This window comes from Cupressus sempervirens, chromosome 11 (genome assembly GCF_028749045.1).
Source record: "Cupressus sempervirens isolate cs-2001-9-10 chromosome 11, ASM2874904v1, whole genome shotgun sequence".
NCBI lineage: Eukaryota > Viridiplantae > Streptophyta > Pinopsida > Cupressales > Cupressaceae > Cupressus > Cupressus sempervirens.
Window position 1 is genome coordinate 376243936 of NC_143128.1, and position 24260 is coordinate 376268195.

General features: G+C 37.5%; 1 protein-coding gene across 1 annotated transcript in view; it reads left to right on the forward strand.

The window, feature by feature from the left end:
* Window positions 1-24024, forward strand: part of LOC149529628 (5'-3' exonuclease family protein) — a 136932-nt gene extending 112908 nt beyond the window's left edge. The window contains exons 4-8 of the mRNA XM_089809081.1: window positions 14244-14428; window positions 14548-14800; window positions 22539-22674; window positions 22784-23292; window positions 23369-24024. Of these exons, the coding sequence (XP_089665207.1) occupies window positions 14244-14428; window positions 14548-14800; window positions 22539-22674; window positions 22784-23292; window positions 23369-23635 (1350 nt within the window). The 3' untranslated portion in view covers window positions 23636-24024. The remainder of the gene's footprint in view (window positions 1-14243; window positions 14429-14547; window positions 14801-22538; window positions 22675-22783; window positions 23293-23368) is intronic.
* Window positions 24025-24260: the final 236 nt, after the last annotated feature.

The window sequence follows — 24260 nt, forward strand, 5'->3', positions numbered from 1 at the left end:
ATTTGAGTCTTTGACATTGGAGTGACATAGTGTTTATCATGCTTTATACTTTATAGTTTATATTGTGTTATTCAGTGTTTTTCCTTAAGAAATTTGCTTTTATACTTACATGATCTATGCAAAATTGTGTATGTGTATTAAGTTGCTTCTATTTATCTCAATTATTGTGTATTTGATGTTAATTGACTGAAAAATGCATGAAACAATCTTAGAATCCTTAAAAATCTTTGAATTTCATGGGTTTTTCAATTTTTCGAGTCCTTGATGAGTCCGGTCGCCAAGTCTGACTCCGAATTTGAGTCGAATTTTGACTTTCCAAGTTAGAGGTGAGTCTGAGTCCCATAACTATGCTAGTTATCCTTGGGATGGCCAAGGGATGTTTCCCAAGTCTTTCAACCATCTCTAAATTGCTAAGGGTATTTCTTGCCAACTCGAGCACCTTAGCATGAATTAGGGACAATAGGGGGTGTTTCTTTGGTGCCTTGTAATCCTAGAAATATCTAGGGAGGGGGACAGGGATGAGGATGGGGGGTTTTAGCGTAAGTGACATGTCCTTGTGTTTCCTTGCTTTTAAGTAGTTGTAGGAGTTAGTAGATAGTTGTGTTTTTCTTAGTAATTGGCAGGACTTTAAATGACATTTGCATAGTCAAAGTCAATAGTTTGATGCTTGGTCGATCATCTTTGGTCTACTTCTAACTTACGAAATTTACTCATACCTTGCAAAGTGTGGTTCCATTTTGCACAAATTCGAGTCCTTGTCAAATTCATAGGTAATTCTGTGGCTAAGGCCAAAATTTGTTGCTAGTTCTGATAGAGTAACCTAAGTGGAATTTAGTAGAATTTTGAGCGAGTTTGCTTTCCAGCGGACAAACTAAAGAGGAATTTCATCCAAGAATGTTTTTTTAAAAACCTTTTTAAAAAGTTTTTTTTGCCTAATTTGGTCTATTTGAACCTCCAATCCTAAAAGTGACCACTAAAAAGGCCAAAAAGGTTTTATTTATCATTTGTGCATTTGTGAATGAAAAGAAAATTTGTTGCCTTCGGTGCTAAACTTTCTTGATTAGTTGCCATTGCTCAAAGAGTGTTCATAGGTGATTGTTGCATGCTCTGAGCTTGTTTGTGATCTATTTTGCTATTTTTCTTTAATATTAGCATAGTAGTGCATTAACTTATTTGCTGCATACATACACACACAAACATATATTTTTGTAGTGACAAACCCATAGCGAATCCAAACCCAACCCAAATTGTTTTTGAACAAAGTTCGAATCCGAATCAAAACTGACAACTTAGGTCCATTTCTATAACAAGTTCATGTGTGAATAAAGATGTATTTTACCACTTTATCAGTATCTATTCATTATGTCAAGTATTAGTTATTAGAAGAAGAGTAAACATAAAAAAAAACTCATTATAGAGCTGGTAATGAGGGAGCAATATCTAAATGCTAAGAATCAAGTAACTAGCCTTGGACCATCCTACTCAACATTAGTTGTAAGTTTGCTGCTCTATTTGTGCCTCTTTTGTTTGAAGCTTGAATACTACTGCCCCTATACACTCACTCATCGAAATCAAGATGATTGGTAAGAATTATTGCTTCTTTGTCTAATAGATATCTATTTAATGTCCCCATTTTAATAGGTTCCTGTAGCTTGACGATGTCAGTTCATCATCGCAACCCTCATGAGCTGACAGTGTGTTTTGGGGGTCTCTGTTGAGTCACTTTCTATTTATAGTAAGTCAATTGTGCATGGTTACTATTTTTAGCAATGCACTGAGGCACCTGGTGATTGGCATCTTCAGTGATTGATTGGGTCATTTCTGAAGCTTCATCTTATAAGTTATTTATTAAGGCTATCTTAATGCATAACTTTATCATTATATTGTTATAATTTGATGGTGTGTTCTTGAAGGCCCTTAAGTGAGAATTGTGAAGAAGAAGCTCTTGCGGGATTTGGTGTAATGAGAAGCTAAACCTCATTTTAGTTATAAATATGGACTCCATGAGATAATTGACCTATTCCTTGCCATTCGATTTTATCTCACTTTGTGAATTGTTGAGGGTTTCTACATCGGAGTTTTGTGAGGACTGATTCCTTCATCTGCTATTACACTTTGAGCTATTGAAATACATGGTGAATTGTTCTTGTTTTATTGTGGTTTGATTCTGCAATAAGGTTTGGAAATTTGGTGTTGTCCCCAAACCCTCATTCTATAATTTGGAGGGAAATTGCAGTGATAAAAGTGGGCTCAATTTATCCTTCAAGTCTGATGATTAATTAGGCTTCATATAATAATTAAAAAAAATGGTTTTTAGGTATGCCTACTTATGGGCTTATGGCTTTGATTTTCTTCAATCATGACAGGTTCATCCATATTTAATAGAATTTCAACACGATTGCAATAAATCGCCAATAAAATTAACTTTTTTCGTACTTTGGAAAAAAAATTTGCCAATAGATATTAGAGTTTTTCCTCTTGTAATAATGTTGGATTCGCCAAAGTTTTATACTTTTTTACAAAGGGGGGTTTCTTAATGTTATCCCTGGAGAAGCCTATACAAGAGCTGCTCTCTATGGGACATATTGGGCCATGTAAGTCTCCTTTTGCTTCATCAGTTGTGTTGGTGAAGGAAAAGGTGCATTGACTATTGGATGCTGAGCAAGAAAACTATTAAGAAACAATACCCTATTCCGTGGATTGATGAGCTGCATGGGGCATGTTACTTTTCCAAAATTGATTTGAGATTAGGATATCATTAGACAAGAGTCAGAGAGCAATATGTGGAGAGGACAACATTTAGGTGTCATTGTGGCCACTTCGAGTTTCTAGTCATGCCCTTTTTCTTGACTAATGCCCAAGCCACATTCCAGTCTACGATGAACAGAGGCTTCCATAGCCAAAAAAGGAAATTTGTTCGTGTTTTTTGATGACACACTTGTTTATAGTAAGACTTAAGATCATCATGTAGTGCGCCTAGATTCATGAACTTTGAGGTGTTGGGTTCCACTTCCAATTGGTCCTTTGCATCTAGGCCATCATAATTCATTCTCCATGCTAGTATGTAGATGACATAAGAGTTAATGAAAAATTTCTTTGTATGCTCTAGATTCATCAATTGTTCATTTAGATTGTCACTTATGAGCCCAACCCAATCTATTCTATTGCCTTCCTCCATCACTTGCTGATGCAGGAGCATCCAGAGGTATAAGGGCAATCTTGTGTCACCCAAAAAAAAAATGTACTTAGGCTTAGTTTCTGTTTCATGTCTTTACATTTTTGGATACCCATTTGGGTCAAATAAAGGTTCCAACTCTCACAGTTCCACTATCAGTGCGTTTGAAAATCCCGAAAAAATAGTAGCATGTATTTGGGCCATCATTTTGGTAAACTAGAAGGTGTGAATTGGCCAGATGAATGTAATCATGATTTAGAGCATTCCAGAAAAAGAATCAAGTCAATAGGCCCCACGGTTTGAAAGTTATTACAGTTTTTCGAGTTTTGGAGACCTCCTAAGAATGCTTCAAAGTCAGGTTTGGGGCATTAAATGACTTCGAAAAGGGTCGAAAAATGGGAGACGAGCGAAGCTTATCCATAGGGCTGTAGAGCGCTTCGAGAGCTTTCCGAAAATGTAAACGGTTCGTCAATCGGAGCTACGGTTCAAAAGTTATGCCTCCCGGAAGTTCGGTTACCGTTTCTGGATTCTTCTAGATTTGCACCGACTTCTAACGCAGCTTCTGGAACCTTCTATTTTGTCGGTGGATGCCTACTAGCACTTTCTAGAATGTATTCCTAGTCCTTAACCCTCCGGGGTCTATTTAAGGAGATTTCTGACATTGTAAAAGGCAGTTTGGAGTGGAGTTTGAGAAGAGGTACTAAAAGGAGAAATTATCTCCAGATTTATGCTAGTGTAAGCCCTTAGGGCATGTTTTGAAGTTTATTTTCTCTGCACTGTTTGTACTAGCTTATTTTCTCAGTTAATATAATTTTCCCTTTCTGTTGGTTCCATTCTGTTCTTGGGTCTAGATGCCCCATCAAGTGGTATCAGAGCGGGTTTTCCCGAGTGTGTAGACAGAACGTCGACTGTGAGGCAGTTTGCACTAGGACTGTGTGGTTGTGGGTTCGAGTTAGAAGATGCCTCCACGAAGAGAGCGTGGTGGAAGGGCTAGAGCTATTAATCCTGAGGAGGTTAGAGCCCTCCAAAGGCAGGTGCAGGCATTGCAAGAGGAGCTTCGTAGAGGAGCAAATGTTGCCGTAGGTGACAATAGTGAGGATGACAATGAAGAAGAAGTAATGGGACTAGAAGAGGAATTTGACGGGGAAGTTCTAAATCCTGTAGAGGAAAGGCTTTTTAGGGCCATTAATAAGTTTGGGAAAAGACCTACAATTGAAGTGGGTGTATTTTCAGGAAATCTGAAACCAGATGAGTTGATCGATTGGATCAATGAACTGGAAGAATACTTTGAGTATGAGGATATCAGGGATCCAGATAAGGTTAAGTTTGCAAAGGCCAAACTGAAAGGCCCTGCCAAAATTTGGTGGCAAGAGGTTCAATTGGAAAGAAACAGAAGAGGAAAGGAGAAGATCACAAGATGGGATCACATGGTGGACAAATTGAAGAAGCAGTTCATTCCTGTGGACTATGAGCTTGATCTGTTTAAGAAGATGCACGGGTTAAAGAAAGCAGGAAGATCAGTCCAAGAATATACAGAGGAGTTTTACCGACTCTTGATTAGAGCGGGGCATGCAGAAGCAAATAAGGAGAAGGTTGCTCGTTATATCAGTGGGTTGCGACCTAGCATCCAGGAGGAATTAAGTCTGGTAAGAATGACCAGCGTTGAAGAGGCATACCAGTTTGCCCTACGAGTTGAAGAGAAGCTGAATAAAAGGTTTGAAGGAAGACAAAGAGGGCGTGGTCAAGGAGGAAGGGGAAGCGGTAGATCATCTGGAGGCCGCAATGAAATTCAAAAGAAAAATGAAGATGTGGGTACTAGCAGAAACCAGAAGAATGAGGGTTTCAACCGCTCCCATGATCAAGACTTTGGAAATCAAAGAGGAAGAGGTAGAGGACGTGGACAAGGAAGAGGAGGCTTCCGTGGAACCTGTTTCCATTGCAATGAAGAAGGTCATCGTGCCTTTGAATGCCCTCAACAACAAGGAAGGACAGATAGGAGAGTTGAGGGCCAAGCTAGGGTTGCTCATGTGGATGAGGATGCACAATCATCACATTCAGAGGATGCAGAAAGAGGAGAGACCTTGGTAAATGAAAGAGTCCTACTAAGTGGTGAGATTGAACCAGGACAACGGAGGAGTTTGTTTCGTACTAGATGCAAGTGTGAGGATAAATGTTGTGACGTGATCATTGATGGTGGTAGCACTGATAACTTGGTATTAGAAGAGATGGTCTCTAAGCTGAAGCTCAAGAGGGAGAAACATCCCCAGCCCTATCGGATTGCTTGGGTAAAAGATGATCATAAGGTCCTGGTAAGTGAACAATGTTTAGTAAAATTCAAAATTGGGAGTTACCATGATGAAGTTCTCTATGATGTTATTTCGATGGATGTTTGCCATCTATTGTTGGGTAGACCATGGCAGTTTGATAGACATGCAGTGCATGATGGACATGCAAACACATACTCTCTCACAAAGGATGGAGTTCGCCATAAATTGAAGCCCATGAAAAAGGAAGATGAAAAGGTATGTAGCAGTGCTAGGATTTGTCTTGTTGATGGAAGGAAGTTTTTAGATGGCATGAAACATCAGCATATGTGCTATGCTTTGATTCCTACGAAAGATAAAGAAGGTAGTAGTGAAATACCATTTGAAGTTTCAGATTTACTAGGGGAGTTTGGAGATATTATCTCTGATAATGTTCCAGATGGATTGCCACCAGTAAGGCAAATCAGTCATCAGATAGATCTGATTCCAGGAGCTAGTTTGCCTAACAAGGCTGCTCACAGGATGACTCCTACTGAAACAGAGGAGCTAAATAGACAGGTTCAGGAGGTGTTGAGGAAGGGCTTGATTCGAGAGAGCCTGAGTCCATGTGCAGTACCTGCAGTACTCGCACCAAAGAAGGATGGAGAGTGGAGGATGTGTACAGATTCTCGAGCTATAAATAGGATCACCATCAAGTACCAGTTTCCTTTGCCAAGGATGGATGATATTATGGACTGCTTGAGTGGAGCTCAGTACTTCACAAAGATAGATCTGAAGAGTGGTTATCACCAGATACGGATTCGAAAAGGAGATGAGTGGAAAACAGCCTTCAAGACCAAGGAGGGTCTTTATGAGTGGTTAGTCATGCCCTTTGGATTGACGAACGCCCCAAGCACCTTCATGCGGCTCATGAATGAGGTACTTAAGAAGTTCTTGGGAAAATTTGTTATTGTCTATTTGGATAATATTTTAATTTTCAGCAAGACTTTGGAAGAACATTTGCTGCATATTCGCAGTGTCCTTGAAAGGCTAAGGGAAGAGAAATTGTTAATTAATCTAAAGAAGTGTGTCTTTGCAAAAAGGGAGTTAGTCTATTTGGGATTTGTTATATCACCTGAAGGTCTCAAAATGGATCCAGAGAAGGTAAAAGCCATCTTGGAATGGCCTACTCCAAGGACTGCTACTGAGGTAAGATCATTTCATGGTCTGGTTAGTTTTTACAGGAAGTTTATTAAGAATTTCAGTGGCATATGTGCACCCCTAACTGATACAATAAGAGGGGATAGAAAAGAGTTCAAATGGACTGCAGCAGCTGTGAGAAGTTTTGAATTGCTGAAGAAGAAGGTGACAGAACAGCCTGTGTTGGCACTTCCAGATTTTAGAAAAGTGTTCCAGGTGGATTGTGATGCTAGTGGCAGCGCTATTGGGGCTGTATTAAGCCAAGAAGGTAAGCCTATTGCATATTTTAGTAAAAAATTGAATGATGCAAAGAAGAAGTATTCTGTTTATGATCAAGAGTTCTATGCAATAGTTTAGGCCTTAAAGAAATGGAGGCATTATTTATTGCCAAAGGAATTTGTTTTGTATACTGATCATCAAGCATTACAGTACCTAAATAGCCAAGGTAAATTGAATCAGAGGCATATGAAGTGGGTAGAATTCTTGCAGAGTTATACATTTGTGTTGAAGCATAGAAGTGGAAAATCTAACAGGGTTGCAGATGCACTAAGTAGGAGACAGTCACTGCTTACAGTAATGCAGGTTGAAGTAGTTGGGTTTGATGAACTCAAGAATTTGAACCCCGAGGATCCTGATTCTGCGGAAGCATGGAAAGCTTGTAAAAAACCTGTTGCTGTAGATAGAACCAAGTGGTTAGACTATTTGATTCAGGATGGCATGTTGTTCAAAGGTAGTCAATTGTGCATTCCAAGGAGTTCCATGAGGGAAAATCTGATTAAGGAGAAACATAGTGGAGTAATGGCAGGACATTTTGGTCGAGATAAGACCATTTCCATTCTTAGAGAACATTATTTTTGGCCTCAAATTTCACAGGATGTGAAGAAGTTCGTACAAAGTTGCCAGGTTTGTCAAGTTGCCAAGGGGTTTAGTCACAATACTGGTCTATATCAACCGTTGCCTGTTCCATCAAGGCCATGGGAGGACATAAGTATGGATTTTGTTCTTGGATTGCCAAGGACACAAAGGGGTAATGACTTAGTATTCGTAGTGGTTGATAGGTTCTCCAAAATGGCACATTTCATTCCATGCCACAAAACTCATGATGTTGTCCATATTGCAGACTTGTTTTTCAAAGAGGTGCTAAGACTACATGGTCTTCCAAGGAGTATAGTTTCTGACAGAGATACTAAATTTGTGGGGTATTTCTGGAGGACATTGTGGAAGAAGTTGAGAACAGACCTAAAATTCAGTTCCACGCATCACCCACAGACTGATGGTCAAACAGAAGTGGTAAATAGAAGTTTGGGCAATTTGCTAAGATGTTTAGTTGGGGATAAGCCCAAGGGATGGGATTTGATTCTACCATAGGCAGAGTTTGCTTATAATAACTCTGTAAATAGGAGTACTGGAAAATCACCATTCCAAATTGTATATGGGAGTAGCCCAAGGACTGCACCAGAGCTGAGGAAGATAGAACAAGGGGAGAGGACAAGTGTTGAAGCATAAGAATTTGCTGAACATATCAAGCATCTACATGAGGAGGTTCAAGCACACATTACCAAGATGAATCAAGAATATAAAGCTAGGGCTGATCAAAGGAGAAGACATAAGGAATTCCAAGTAGGGGATCTAGTCATGGTGCACTTACGAAAAGAAAGATTTCCAGCCGGTACTTACAATAAACTGAAAATGAAGAAATTTGGCCCTTGCAAAATTTTGAAGAAACATGACTCAGGAAATGCATATGAAGTGGAGCTGCCAGATGGCATTCACATTTCTCCCATTTTCAACATTGCAGATTTAACAGAGTATCATGATGATGGTGTAGATGATGAGCTGGTGTTAGAGCCATGTCCAATTCTTGCTTCTAAGAAGGAGGAGATAGAAGACATTCTAGATCATCGTGTGGGTAGGAGTACCAGAAACAGGCAGTATGAAGAGTATTTGGTCAAATGGAAAGGACGACCGATCGAGGACTCAACTTGGATTTCAACAGCTGAGGTTTCCCATTTGGAATTTCCTCTACCATCCATAAAGTGACAGGGTCACTTTTCAATCTACCTTGGGTGTCTGATGCAGGAGCATCCAGAGGTATAAGGGCAATCCTGTGTCACCCAAAAAAAAATGTACTTAGACTTAGTTTCTGTTTCATGTCTTTACATTTTTGGATACCCATTTGGGTCAAATAAAGGTTCCAACTCTCACAGTTCCACTATCAGTGCGTTTGAAAATCCCGAAAAAATAGGAGCATGTATTTGGGCCATCATTTTGGTAAACTAGAAGGTGTGAATTGGCCAGATGAATGTAATCATGATTTAGAGCATTCCAGAAAAAGAATCAGGTCAATAGGCCCCACGGTTTGAAAGTTATTACAGTTTTTCGGATTTTGGAGACCTAAGAATGCTTCAAAGTCAGGTTTGGGGCATTAAATGACCTCGAAAAGGGTCGAAAAATGGGGGACGAGCGAAGCTGGTCCATAGGGCTATAGAGCGCTTCGAGAGCTTTCCGAAAATGTAAACGGTTCATCAATCGGAGCTACGGTTCAAAAGTTATGCCTCCCGGAAGTTCGGTTACCGTTTTTGGATTCTTCTAGATTTGCACCGACTTCTAACGCAGCTTTTGGAACCTTCTATTTTGTCGGTGGATGCCTACTAGCACTTTCTAGAATGTACTCCTAGTCCTTAACCCTCCGGGGTCTATTTAAGGAGATTTCTAGCATTGTAAAAGGCAGTTCAGAGTGGAGTTTGAGAGGAGGTACTAAAAGGAGAAATTATCTCCAGATTTATGCTATTGTAAGCCCTTAGGGCATGTTTTGAAGTTTATTTTCTCTGCACTGTTTGTACTAGCTTATTTTCTCAGTTAATATAATTTTCCCTTTCTGTTGGTTCCATTCTGTTCTTGGGTCTAGATGCCCCATCACTTGCTCAACAAAATACCACATCCAAGATTCAAATCTATAAGAATGAGGCATGCCAAATATGCGACTCAACATCATGATCATGTCGCTATATTCCCTCTGCAAGTCACTATTTCCTTAGGAATCTTGGAATGATGCGATCTATTCTTTTTCAACCATCTTTTGTTGATTATTTCTTCATAGAAATGGACTCTAGAGGTGTATATTCTAAGTGCTTGCCCTTGTGTTTTTGTGACCATCCTTGGGTGAGAAGGAATCCCAAACGTTTCAGAAGTGGATGCTGGAGAAAAATCTGCCAAAATATTTCGTTCAGAATCCTTGATGGTTTTGTTGCTAGGACTGTATTGTTTGGTACATTCCACAATTAATTCTAGATGCTGAAAAGGAGGGAAACCAGCCACAACAACAATTCCACTTCTCACAATTCTTGTGGCTAGGTGTGTTGGGTGATGGTCATTGTATCCAAGCATTCTCTGATTAAAATCTTTCAAATCAAGGCCGCCGAGGCTTGTATCTCCGATTTTTGCCCACTTTGACATAATTTTGGATTTAGGATAGAATCCTCTCCTTTCATTCTTTATCAATTGTTCGTGCGTTTCTCCTGTTCCCTTGGGTTCTGCCCTTCTTCTTTCCTACAAAATAGAAAATGTCCACACGTAAGAATATGCAGAGAAAGCATAAAAAACAGATACAATATGTCCAAAAGACAGATTTTGGATTTTTTGCCAAAATTTCCATATTCCTCTTGGGATTCACTTTTCAATATTTCCACAAGAAACATGCGATTTTCCACAACTTATTGAAAAAGGTTTCTTTATGATGAAATTCAAAATCTTCTATCACGAATTCTTAGAAAACTCCAACGATTTAAGAAATTTCCCCAAAAATCTTCTTTCCGAACTCTTTGAATTTCACTCCTATTCTCAATTCACTCTTCAAATTTTTGTGTGACAAGGAATGAATGAAAGGGTTTCTTATATAAATCATCCCTTAAAAAAGATGCCTTTAAAGCCGTAGGCTAAAATTAGGTAGTTGCTTTACTTAGCCACCAAGGTTTCCATCTTTTTGTGCCACTTGTCGCTTTTTTTGTTTGTTTCAAGAAGTTGCCATTATTGATGCTTTTAGCTTCAGGATGAAGCTAAGTCTTCATTTATCCCATTTTGATTTTTTTTTGAATTTTTTATTAATTAAACATCAATTAAAATCAATATTTAATTAATTTTACACGTATTAATGAAAAAATCAAATTTCTTTCCAACTTTTCTCCAATATTTGTTTTTTGGATTATTATTTAAAACAACCAAATTAAATATCAATAAAATTAATATTTAATTTTCCATGTAAATCCAAAAAATCGCCTTGAAAGATTTTTTTTTTTTAATGTTTATTTGAATCCAAGTTTTCCATTTATGAAGAATTTTCCATTGTTTTGCTTTTTTGATTTCAATTGATTTTCCTTCTAATTTTCGAATTTGGGACTTTCTCAAATTTCCCAAATATTTCAACTTCTCATGATTTTTCACACTTTTGGGATTTGTTGTGAGATTTTGGATTTTCATCCTCTAGATTTTTTTTTTGAGTTTTAAAACTTTTCCCAAACCTTTATCATTTGGATTACAATTTTTTTTCTTCCCTTTGGAATTTTGAGGACGTCTTGGATTTTCACGTTTTCCAAATTTTCATATTGTTTACACTTCTCAATTTTTCGAACTTTTTGGAGACTTAGGTATTTTTGGAAATTTTTTATTTTCACTCAAGTCAGAAACAATTGGATATTTCACATTAATTATCATGAAAAATCCATGAAGTGCCTTGGTATATGTGCAAGGAAAAAAAAGTATCTTGGATTCCTTTGATTTAGACAAAATCGTTCATAATAGGAAAAATGCACTTCGGAAAATGCAGAGAGTGCAAGTTGAAGTGTGTCGAGGATTTTGTCCATGGCAAGCAAATTCCTCCACTACTCCAAAACTGCGCTCCAAGAACTTGGGAGAGCGGGTTTTTAAGGCAGTTGTGGATTCTCCTTCTTTGACTATTCCATGGGATAGGTTGACTAGCGCTCCAGAAAAGGTGGAGTACACTACACACTTGCCACAAAAACAATGCAAAAACATCTGGAAAAAACCACAGTGGATTCATCGTTTGAGACTTGTCAAGGCTGGGAATAGGGGTCCCATACATGGGCGGTGGGTGACATTTGGTCACAACAATAGGCATTCATGAGTCATTTATGGCAGGGGTTGTTCAAATTATGTGGGACATGGTTGACTCCAAGTGTTAGTTACCACCTGTAGATTGATGGTCAAACTTAGATTGTTAATAAATGGGTGGAGGGCTATTTGTGGAGTTATGTATCAACACAACAATGGGCTTGGGCGAAGTGGATACACCTTTGTGAGTATTGTTATAATTCCACTCACCACATGTCTATTCAGATGTCCCTATTTCAAGCCTTGTACAGGTATGATCCCTAAAGCTTCATGGATTTTCTATTCAGTGACAATAGGGTACCCAGTGCAAGGGATTTGCTATAGGACAGTCAGGATATCATGAGGACACTAAGGGACAATATTCAGAGAGCACAAAATTAGCATAAGTAGTATGTTGATCAAAGGAGGAATTGCTCGTTCATTTCAGGTGGGTGATATGGTTTATTTAATGCTACAACCTTGCAGTCTTCCATCAGGAAGAGTCGAGTTGAGAAGCTCAAGCCCTGCTATTATGGTCCCTTCTGCATAGTGAGACACATGGGTAAGGTAGCTTATGAGTTGGATCTGCCAACAGACAAAAAAGTTCATAATGTGTTCCATGTATCGCGTCTCAAGAAGGTGTTAGGTAGACATGTTGTCCCATCCCCTACTTTACCCCCACTGGATGATGAGGCTCTGAAGGTTAGAGTTGATCCATGAGGCTATACTAGATACCCAGTAGAGGTATTTGCACCGAAATCATTTGAGATTTTTTGGTGAAGTGGTAGGGTCTTCCAGATGAGGATGCCACTTGGGAGCTTGAGGATAAACTTAAGCACCCCAGACTGTGATTGCTAGGGGACAAGAATCTTAGGGAGGGGGGACTGTAATGTCCCAATTTTAGCAAGTTCCTGGAGGTTGGCTATGGCAATTCATCATTGTGACCCTCGTGAGATGACATTGTGTTTTGAGGGTCTTTGTTGAGTGACTTGCTATCTATAGTAAGCCAATTTTGGGTGGTTATTATTTTTAGCAGCGCAGTTGAGGCACTAGGTGATTGGCATCTTTAGTGACTGATTGGGTCATTTAATGTAGCTTCATATTATAAGTTATTTATTAAGGCTATCTTAATGAATAACTTTATCATTATTTTGTTATAATGTGATGGTGTGTGGTCTTGAAGGCTCTCAAGTGAGAATTGTGAAGAAGCTCTTGGGCGATTTGGTGCAATCGAGAAGCCAAACCTCATTCTGGTAATAAAAATGGACTCCATGAGATAATTGACCCATTCCTTGCCATTCAGTTTTATCTGACTTTGTGAATTGCTGAGGGTTTCTACATTGGATTTCTGTGAGGACTGATTCCTCCATCTGCTGTTACACTTTGAGCCATTGATATACATGGTGAATTGTGTTCTGTTTTACTGTGGTTTAATTTTGCAATAAGGGTTGGAAATTTGGTGTTGCTGTATACCAAATTGTCCATTTGTCTTATGCTAATGAGCCTGGGTTTGAATGCCATAGTCTTGTCTTCATTTCTGGGTGAATTTTCTGTTGCTTTGGAGGCCATTGATAGCTGCTGTTGGGCATTTGTAACCTGCAATTACATTCACACCCTGTGCAGCCAGATTGAGAGAATTAATGGGGGGTTTTGAGGAGCTGCGGCTGTTTTGGAGCTGCATTTGGGCGTTCATTATCTGCACAATATAATATTGTTTGGGCAGCCAGTATTGAGGGTTGGCATTGAGTTTGGTGAAGTTTGGTTGCAAAATGCATTGGACGCTAGCATTAATTCAGGTTCCTTATTTAATTGCTAATGCATATCAACACTTTATGATAATTTGCAAGTGTTATAATTGCAAATAAATAAATCTATCCTGGCATTGTTAGTAGTTCTTTACTGGGTATTTGTTCCAGCATTCATATATATTTGAAAATACAAAATAATAGATATATTGTAAAAACCAAAATATTGCAATCCAAGAAAACAAAATAAGCACATTATTCAGCATTGCTATAGTGTGAGCCAGCAGGGCTCTTATGATCTTTAATATGATATGTTCTGGACAATTGGTAGGTGGGAGATGGCACTGTTAGTATATTAAATATTTTCTGCTAATCACACGGTACATGCACTAGATGGGGATTGAATTACAAATGGGTGATTTCATTTAGGAGTTAGTAAATTAAAGAAGTCTTCTGGTTGGATAAATGGGCAGAGGGAGTTCAAAATTGCAGAATGCATTATTCTATATTCTCTTATAATTTATCTTGTAACTGTCCTTATGAAAAGCTTGATTGTGGTGCATTCCGTCGCATCTTGATTGGTTGGTACTCTTTATATTTTGTAGCTTTTTCAGGTTTTAATTGCAAATTCAATGTTTCAACAACTCAACAGGATTTTTCATTTTCTTTTATTAGGCATGCAATTTCAATGTTAACTGTTATGTTGAAAATATTTCTGTCCTGAAGTTACAGCAGGTGGATATTGTTTGAGTCAAACGTTTATCATCATCACAGGAACCCATTATTGAATGCTATAGGGCATCAGATATTGATACACATCTCAGGTTAAAGAGGAAGCATCTAATAGCAATAGCATTGTTGGTGGGTTGCGACTATAACTCACATGGAGTACCGGGCATTGGGCTCAACACTGCTGTACGCATTGCCCACTTATTCCAGGAAGAGCAGATTCTTGACAAGTATATTTTTCAGAGCAAATTCTCAGTAGTTGCAATTTTTTAGTTGACTTTCTTATTTTAGTTTTCGATGTACATCACCCATTCCTGTAAGAGAACATTGATATGCTATGCATTGTCAGGCTTTGTGAATTAGGTAGGGGAAACAAATTCTTATGCTCAGAGATGGACAATTCTGAAACAGAAAATGTTGAATCAGAACACGGAGCTGGCATGCCTGTGAAAAAAAGACCTCACTGTTCTCATTGTGGGCACCCAGGGAACAAAGTGAGTCATCTTAAACATGGGTGTGATGTTTGCAAGGACCTTTGCAATGATGCAAAGTGTTTAGAAAAATCTCCGGGTTGGAAATGTGAATGTGCAAGTTGCATGCAGGTATGTAGAATCTAGGGATCTCTTTCCTCCCCCACTTCATTTTGTTGATACTGATAGGGAAAGTAATTATTTATGTTGATGAACATGCCGAAGCCCATGTTTGCGAAGGAAATGCTTCCTTGTGACCATTTCTGTACCTTCATTATTTCCTGATTGGTGGCTTTACGAATTGTGTATATGATTTTAGGGAAACATATAGCATTCACTAAAACCTTGATACTTTTAGCATGAAGAAATGTCATTTAGTTTTTCGATTTCATCTTATGACGTTTGACATTTATCTGTATCTTTTCTTATGAATACAAAAGACAAAGCTTAATCACTCCTACATGTTTTCATGATACTCTGGTATAAATATGAGACAATTACTCTGTGTATGTTCTCAATCAATCCTCAATCAATAGAGGCACTTGATTCTTTATATATCATGTTTCCAGACTCCAATTTGCATATCCCTTGCAAAGAGAACTATTAATGTACTTGCTAGATTGAATTTCAGGCAGAAATTTACCAAAATGGCAAAAATGTGCAATTAATCACCAAAACTGCAAAATGTTACGGTTGATGGCTTTTACACCCAGATAAAATCACTTATATAAATAATTTTGGTCATTGTTTGGTGATTGAGTGGATGTGTACATGCATTGAATTCATGCTTAAATTGTGCATTGTGATTTTCATTTTTTTAAAATTTAGTTGTGTTGTCTTGGCTTGATGGCTGGGTATTGGCATAGTTCATAGATTTGGAGAGTTCGGCAAGCCCAAAATCTTATTGTCCAAGCTTCTTGTTGTGAGTTGTTTACACCATTGCCCCATTGCAAATGGGGATCCCTCTTTTTCGCTTTAGTTGTGGGTCTTAGTGGTCTGTAGAGTCTTAGATAACAACTTTTGTCAAGTCTTTACACCTTCGCAGGAGGCATGAAACAGTTAGGGAGATAGCATTTGAGATCAAAGGTCTTAGTGATGAAGTTTTCAGGCATGAAAGATGGGGAAAAAATTGAGCATGCTAGGAGGTTGGCAGAATTCCTCCAATCAAAGGATTTCCGCCAGGGAAATTCCTCTGTCAAAGGAATCTCTGCCCAGCCTTGGACCTTCCCCACTTTTCTTAATGTAATTTGAAACAATGAATATTTTAGAGTGAAAGCTCACTTATGCAACTTGTCAGGGTCTAAAAAGAGAGGGCTATCATAGGATCTAGTAATGGCTTATATTAAATAAATAAAGGATGCTGAAATGAGAATTAACAAATCAGAGTATTTATTACACATCCTCTTGCCAAGAAACGCTTGATGAAACCTGCTTGTAGCTTCACACAACCAGCTGACCTGCATCCTTTCATGCCAATGCCACCATCTTTTTGAACGAGAGAATGCTCTGGTTTCGCAAAGAAGTTCACTAGACAAGGCCTTCAAAAATAAAATGAGAGGGGTTGTGGATCAGAGCATTACTTGTCACATTCGCGGAAATGAGCTTCCTTTCAACATTATTAGATCACCTTATAGATGGTGAATACCCATTGCAATATGCGTGATTGTGTTAGTCCTGTGTACACAGTATTGCAAACACCATATTGGAAAGCTTCAAGTAGGCATCATTCAGACTGATCAAAGATACATGGCTCAAAATAGGCATTCCCATCATTTTTGATGGATGAAAAGATGGCAAAAATAGACCATTGATCAATGTTATAACAGCCATTGATCAATGTTATAACAGTGTCCCATAAAGGAGCAATGTTGTTGAAGCCAATGGATTGTGAGGGGCAAGTAAAAGATGCAAGTTTCATTGCCAATAGCCTTATAGAATCCATTGACATGGTGGGGCCTAAAAATATTGTCCAAGTCATAATAAACAACCCTAAAAATTGTAGTGCAATTCGATCTACACTGGAGGCTACATAAAATCAAATTTGTTGTACATGTGCAATCCACTCTCTCAATCAAATATTGCAAAAGATTGACACACAAATTGAATGGGTCAAACAGGTGTGCACAAGGGTTGAAGAGATTTAATTCTTAGATACTATTCATCATGTCACAAGCCATATTTAGGACCTCTATTACAGACTTGTTGAAGGTAATTAAAATTTTATTTATGGAATTTTTATTGTTGATATGTGACATGTTTTTTTTAACCATGTTTGCTAGCTGACACATGATTTTCATCTCACATAATCGTTTTAAGATGAATTGTGAAGGTGCGAGCTGACTTGAGTTCTAAGGTCACTAATAGCTTGTGGAGTGTATGGATGCAGTCAAGCACCACAAGAGCCCAAAAGTAAAAGCATTGATCCTAGATGATGAATGGTGGGCTTGTGTGAAATTGCTTTGAATTTCATTGAGTCTATCATGAGCATGATTAGATATACTGATATTCGATCTGCTTTGTTTGGGTGAAATATATGATGGCATGGACTCCATGGTCGAGAAAATAAGAACAATAGTAGTGGCCAAGGAGCATGACTGAACTAAAGCATTTTTCAAAATTGTCACTACCCATTGGAACAAGATGACTACCCCTTACATCTCTTAGCATTTGCTTTGTTGCAAAAGTATTTCATTGACAAAAAGAGCCCAAAAGTAAAAGCATTGATCCCAGATGATGAATGGTGGGGTTATGTGAAATTGTTTTGAATTTCATTGAGCCTATCATGAGCATGATTAGGTATACTAATATTTGATTTGCTATGTTTGGGTGAAATTTATGATGGCATGGACTCCCTGGTGGAGAAATGAGATACAATAGTAGAGGCCAAGGAGCATGACCAAACTAAAGCATTTTTCAAAATCGTCATTGACCATTGGTAGAAGATGACTACCCCTTTACATCTCTCAGCATTTTCTTGGTTGCAAAAGTATTACACAAAGTGGTACTTTCATTGCCGAGGAGGGTGGCACTATATAGAGACGGGGACATTGCTAATGGCTATAAGGTTGCATTTGTATGAATAGAAATCCAAAATATTGTCTTAGCACCATTAAAAATCATGATCTTTCCTCTTTTCTTGACAATTATAGGATGAGTGCTAATGAGTGTTGGTATCTACATAGTCAAATTTTCTTTTAGCATCTTGCATTTAAAATCCTTTCCTAGGTTATATCTCATTTATTTTATTTTATTGTTTTTCATTTGATGTTGTCGTGCTATATATTTTATGATTTATATTTTTACTTTTTGTGTAAGAACCCACAATAGATTCGAACTTTGACCGCTACAGCTCAATGTTTTTTGGTTTTGGAATTTTGATATTTTCTTAAGTTTTCAACATATATTCTTTTTTCGAATTCTTGAATAAAGATGATTACAATGCATGAAATTTCAAATGTAAATTGCTCAACTATGTGCTTCTAATGCTTTATTTACCAACTATATGAAAGCAAATATTTACAATGCCAATATATGTGCTACAAATTTACTTCAAATTATTAAGAAACCTGGAATTTTTTGTGAATGATGTATATCCCTGGAAGTGATCGCAATGGCCTCGTTGTGCAGTATTCTTTGGTGTGGATGCTTGAAATTGTAGTATTGGCACTTGCACAACCAAATTGGGCACTCTCCTTGCAAAACAGGCTCTGTAATTAATTAGCACAGCCTATAAAATAATAGTTGCCACCCCACAAAGAACTACAGAAGCCAATGAACACAAACACAACCTCAGTTTAATGCTGTGATCTGTACAAAATCGCCAACCACAAACTTATAATAATTGTTGAATTTAAAAAATTGAGTCCTCTTCACTTTGACCACTTAAAGCACAATCATAACCTTTCGTTGAGGCTATTGCGGGCACAATTCACTGGCTAAACGGAAACAAATTCAAAGTAAAATTGCTTTGAGAATTTCCAATTCTCTTAGCTCACAAATTCTAAAACCCTTAGCAGTGTATTGAAGACACAAATCACAAATTCCAAGTGCACAATTTTCTCATTGTAAGGCATTCATAATTCTCCATAGAAAAGCAACATGGAAGCTTCAAGCTTACACTCCGCATAACTTGAAACTACAACTTTTCTTTCCGAGGCCTTTGTTTTTGATGTTTGAAATATAATATTCAATTACATATCCCTCCAAGACTTAGGCGCCACAATTAAGTAAACATTTAATGAACTCAGCGCTTAATAATAAGTTCCCTGAATTATTAATCAAGCATGACTTAATTAATAATCATTAATGAAGTTATTAACTCCTTTGGATGAACAACTTGTAACGTAGATACACACCGTTCATGTTTGATGCCTAAGTGCCCTACCGAAAATAGAAATAGGCTAAAAATGACTTATTGTAAATAATAAGTCTTACAATGAAAGATCTGATGATATGACCACAAGTCCATACTACTACCAATCTTTTCAGGTGCTCTCTAAATAAAGTAACCTAGACTTCCCTGAAATAGGCACTCACCATAAATATTAAGTGTACCAATCTGACACAAACAAAGAGCAATCTGGAACATCCCTAACTTGTGGAGTTGGGAATTAGCCTCTAGTTCGATCACTAATATGTTAATCCAAACCAGCAACGATGGTTAGCTAAAATGGGGACATTACAGTCTGCCCTTGCTAAAATTCTGCCCTTTCTAAAATTGCTTCTCTCCAAGCAATCTCAAAAACAAAAAACACAATAGTTCATCCAGGTCCCAAGGGTAGAACCATGTAATATCCCTTTGATCAACAACTAGATCCTCTAACACAAACACTAGAATAACCAATAGTCCTTTGAACCAAGTCAAATCCAACTGTAAATTTCGTAGGAGTCAACATCTCATAGGGAAGCAACTCGGAAGGTTGACAAAGCTTTGCTTCCCAGACTTGTGCAAGGTGAGTTGTTATGTACATTATCCAACCCATGCACAACTAAACTGTGCATCTGAAAAGGGTCATGTAGAAGAGGATCTAAAGGAAAGCAGTAGGCACTCCTCACTCCGTAAATTTCTGTAAATTCTCGAGTGATCTTTTTCCAAAATCCTGATGCAATGGAAGGATCGCAAACTCTAACTTGAAGCCTGCCAAGAAGAACATCCTTGGACTTCTGCTGCTCAACCCTAAACTCAACTTGACTATGCCCAAAGTGGTGAGCCAATCAATGAGACCCATCCGAACTGCAATACTTTCCATGTCATTACTCGGGTTCTAAAGCACACTGATCTCACATCCATCCGTACTGTGAAGATAAGAACATCCAAAGGTGTTTGTAACACGACTACTATGTCCATCCTCTGCAAGGCTCCCATGGATGTCCTGACTCTGCATGTAATCCAACTTGCGGCCATTGATCCCATCTACTGCAGATGGAAAACCCTCATCCCATAAAGGATGGTCAAATCCTGTGTGTGTGGATCAAAAAGGTAGTGACGACTACTTTCTGTGCAGTCATGATAAAATGCTTCCACCTTGGTGAAGAGCAGACTGTCTTAGTTCTGAATATAGCTTTTTCCATCTGACTCGTCATCAACAATACCTACAGTGGATGTAGCCACAAGAGAAGCTGGTGCATTATGTAGTTCTTTGCTACTCTCAACAGATGAACTCATCCCAACTGTATTAACTGTACCTTGAATGTAGCCACGTCCTCATCCTGCTCACCAACATTATCTGTGGATATAGGAACATCACCAACTATTGCTATAGGAAACTGAACTGTGGCTACAGATGGTGAAAATTGTGCCAATCTCAACTCAGGTGAGTGATGAACGTCAACTTCAAAAAGTGGATTGTCATATGATAATGTTTTTATCCATCTCAAATAGAGGATTGTCCACAAAATGAACCCCAATGGATGGCTCAACTTATGACAAGTCTGGCTGGATGGCTGATTCTCAATGTATGACACGTGTCTTTTTACATAACATTAACTTAAATATAATCACAAATATTGCTTTCAGCTGAAGATGACCATAATGGTCATAACAAACATATTCTCTGTCATAAAATCAGGGATAAAGATCTCTATCGCAGCTACAATCTTCAACACACACATTCCAATCCCACACCCACTTTTAACACACAAGTGAGCTTTCACTTGACTATATGAGCTCTTAAACTGTACTCTGTACTCAATACAATTCTAAATAAAGCCCCATCTTTTGGAAGTTGATTAAACATCAGAATATATTTTCATAAAGGAGATGCTTGATCGTATTTGATTTGTTTTATTTGTTTCGGTATCCACCGTTTGAACTAGTGGCTATGCTAAATAGATTGCAATTTGTTGTTATAAATTTTTTATGAAATTTTAAATTAAAAAAGATAAATGAATAAACCTTATGTATAAACTAATAAAAGTTCAAAATAAACACCAAAAAACATAATTAAAAATCTTGAAATTTGTTTCTTTATTCCATTGCTTTTATTAAATTTGAAAAAAATATTAAAAATTTGAAAGAATCAACTAGAATACTTAGATGACTAAGTCTTCTTTGTGCAAGTTATGTTCATCCCTTTGGCACTTTGTGATCAATTTTCTTCAAAATAGTCACCTACCTTTCGAAATGCAAGAAAGACTTACCAAGGGTGTGTTTGAGAAAAATGACAAAGTATTTAGAATATAAGGATTGAGTTTTGGGTTTTTAGGCAACTTCTGGGGTTTTTTTGTAATTTTTATAATTAAAAGAAAATTCAAAATAAAGACCACATCCTTTCATGGTTTTGCACCTGTAGGAGTGCCGGGAGTGCCCAGAAGGTGTATCAGCCACTCCTGAGGAGCTCCCATCATCACTGCTATTCTTGGAATGGCTCGGCTCAGCATGGGTCTGGGACCCAGAACCCAGGAGCCAGTAACTTAAGAGAAAGCCGATATTTAGACTTGTGGTTTCTTCACTAATGATGTTGGACAGGGTTTTACAGATTCTCAAAGTGATTAAGTAAAGATTCATATTATTTTAGAGGAGGAGCTAGTGCAACATACTTTCGGGACTGGTCTGGATGAATGGATGGGTAAATAATGTGTTAGTGGTTGGAATTGAACATGCCACATAACTAATTGGCTGCCTTGATTGATTACGAGGCTGGAATTCTATTGGCTGAACATCTTATCTACGAGCAGAGGAATATTGAGGAGAGAGAAGGCAGTTGATTGTGGTAAAAGATACCTCAAGAGGCTTTTAGATTAGCTTTATTTGGACGACAGATACTTGGTTCCTTGAAAGGCTTGGGTATTTTGATAATTTTGATTTATTTGTTTCTTAAATCTTTGTTATTATCCCTAGATTTTAATCATTTGGATGGTGTACTGTTAGATTCTTCCGTGTTAGCAATAATGTCCAATATGTACTTTAGGCCCTTACATTGTAATCTGTTTTGTCATTTACAATAAAAATAAATATTTTTGAACTCTTTTGTGAAATGTGTAATAAAAGTGAAGTCAGGGTCATATATTCAGACAATGACCATTTGTAATGTGAGCTTTCCTTTCTCTGATAATACATTGAATGGATTCTTCTTTATGACTTAGATTCTATGTTGTTTGCTTACCATACTGTAATTTTCTTTGTACTTTGGGAAAGTAAAGTAAGCTTCGGGTCCTGTTTAGATATATTCAGTTTACAACGCCAGGTGGATATGGTAACATTGTGGATCATACTTTACTAATGTATTTTTTACTAGGCATTGTAGATCTATTATGTACAATGTAACTTAGTTATATTGTTTTGAGTTGAATCTTAGGAATTGTTGGTGTTACATTTCCTTGCTACTCAGTTTTAGGGCATTGGTCTTCTTGCCCTGAATTCATGTGACAGGAGCAGAAAAGGAAGGAACAGAATAAATGGCTGCACTGGCAAACAAAAACTTTTGCTAAAATTTGTGCAACTGATGGATTTCCTAATAACGAAATTGTCAGTATGTATCTTGGCAATGAAACCAGTGCCCTTGATGGTTTGTCTTATCATCCCTTGTTTCATTTATTTAATTCTACATTGAGTTCCACCTTCTTTGATTTCCATATGAATCTTGATTTAAATCTAAGCTGAACATATCTCTGCAGATTTACAGAAGAATGCAGAATCTCTTTCATGGCAGGCTCCTAAAATGGAGCCCCTTGAAGACTTCTTGGGTCATCATTTATTTTGGGATCGAACATACACACGTCAGAAAATCCTCCCTATTTGCTCTCTGATGTTGTTGAGGAAAATAGCTGCAAATAAGGAAGGAGTGAATGCATCAGAGGAAAGCCAGCTTCTGTACAATAGATATGTACCACATTCAGTTGAGCGTATTAAAGTCCATTACTCCCAATCTTTCTATGTACTTAAATGGAAACATATAAATTCGGAGTGCAATGATGATGACTGGTTGGGCTTACAATCTAAAAACCTACAGTTACAAAAGAGAAAGGCCTCAGTGGTATGCGATTTTCAGAGTGACTGTGACGAAGAATCTCACACAGTTGAAGTTGATAACATCAAAGGATATTTATTTATAAAAACAGATGAAGACATGGAGCTTGTTAGGGCTGCATGTCCCAAGCTGGTGGAAAGTTTCGAATATGAAAAGGTTTGTGAGTTTTATTAGTAAATATTTTAAGATATACTTTATTATCTTTAATTTCACATTCTGTTTTTATGTCCAGGCTGCTAAGAAAAGGAGGGCTTCTATATCAAAATGTAGTAAAGGAAAAGAAACCTCTCGAGCAAAGCAAATCACCATTACATCATATTTTAAGGCCACAAAAGGACAAGTGAGATCAAAGCGTACAGAAACATTATTGACAGTTGGAGATAACCAGGACAATAATACTTGTGCAAATGTTACCTTACCAATTCCACTTGAGAACGTAGTGGAACGGATAAAGCCCCAGTTACCTGTAATCAATGATCCAGTTTCACAAGTTAATTAACCAAACATTCAGAAGATTTATTCAAGTTGAATCCCTGAGCAGAAGTTGTTGAGAGCTCTAAGAAGATGCTTGTTCTAATCTAAAGTACTGATTGGGAGTTGCGATAACTGCCAACTTGTCTGAAGTATTGGAATGCATATTATGCATTTGCCTTCATAGTTTTACACCCTTTTGGACCATTTATGCCTCTGTCAATGTAAATTGTTGTCCTATTTATCAGCTACTAATTATTTTTCATGCCCACAGTCAGCGTAACTGGCTTTGAGAACTGGTTAGAAAATAAGATAAAAGACTTTCAGCACAAATACAACATCTAAATGAGATTATCTGTGGAAACTTTTGTACACAATCTGAAACTTTATAATGAAACATAGAATGTTGTCATTAAATTGTTGTTTTGTACATACCAAGATTATATAGTTTATAATTTGTCCATCAATTTCAATTTTCAAGAAAATTGTTGTTTTGTACATGCCAAGATTATATAGTTTATAATTTGTCCATCAATTTCAATTTTCAAGAAACTTTTGTACACAATCTGAAACTTTATAATGAAACATAGAATGTTGTCATTAAATTGTTGTTTTGTACATGCCAAGATTATATAGTTTATAATTTGTCCATC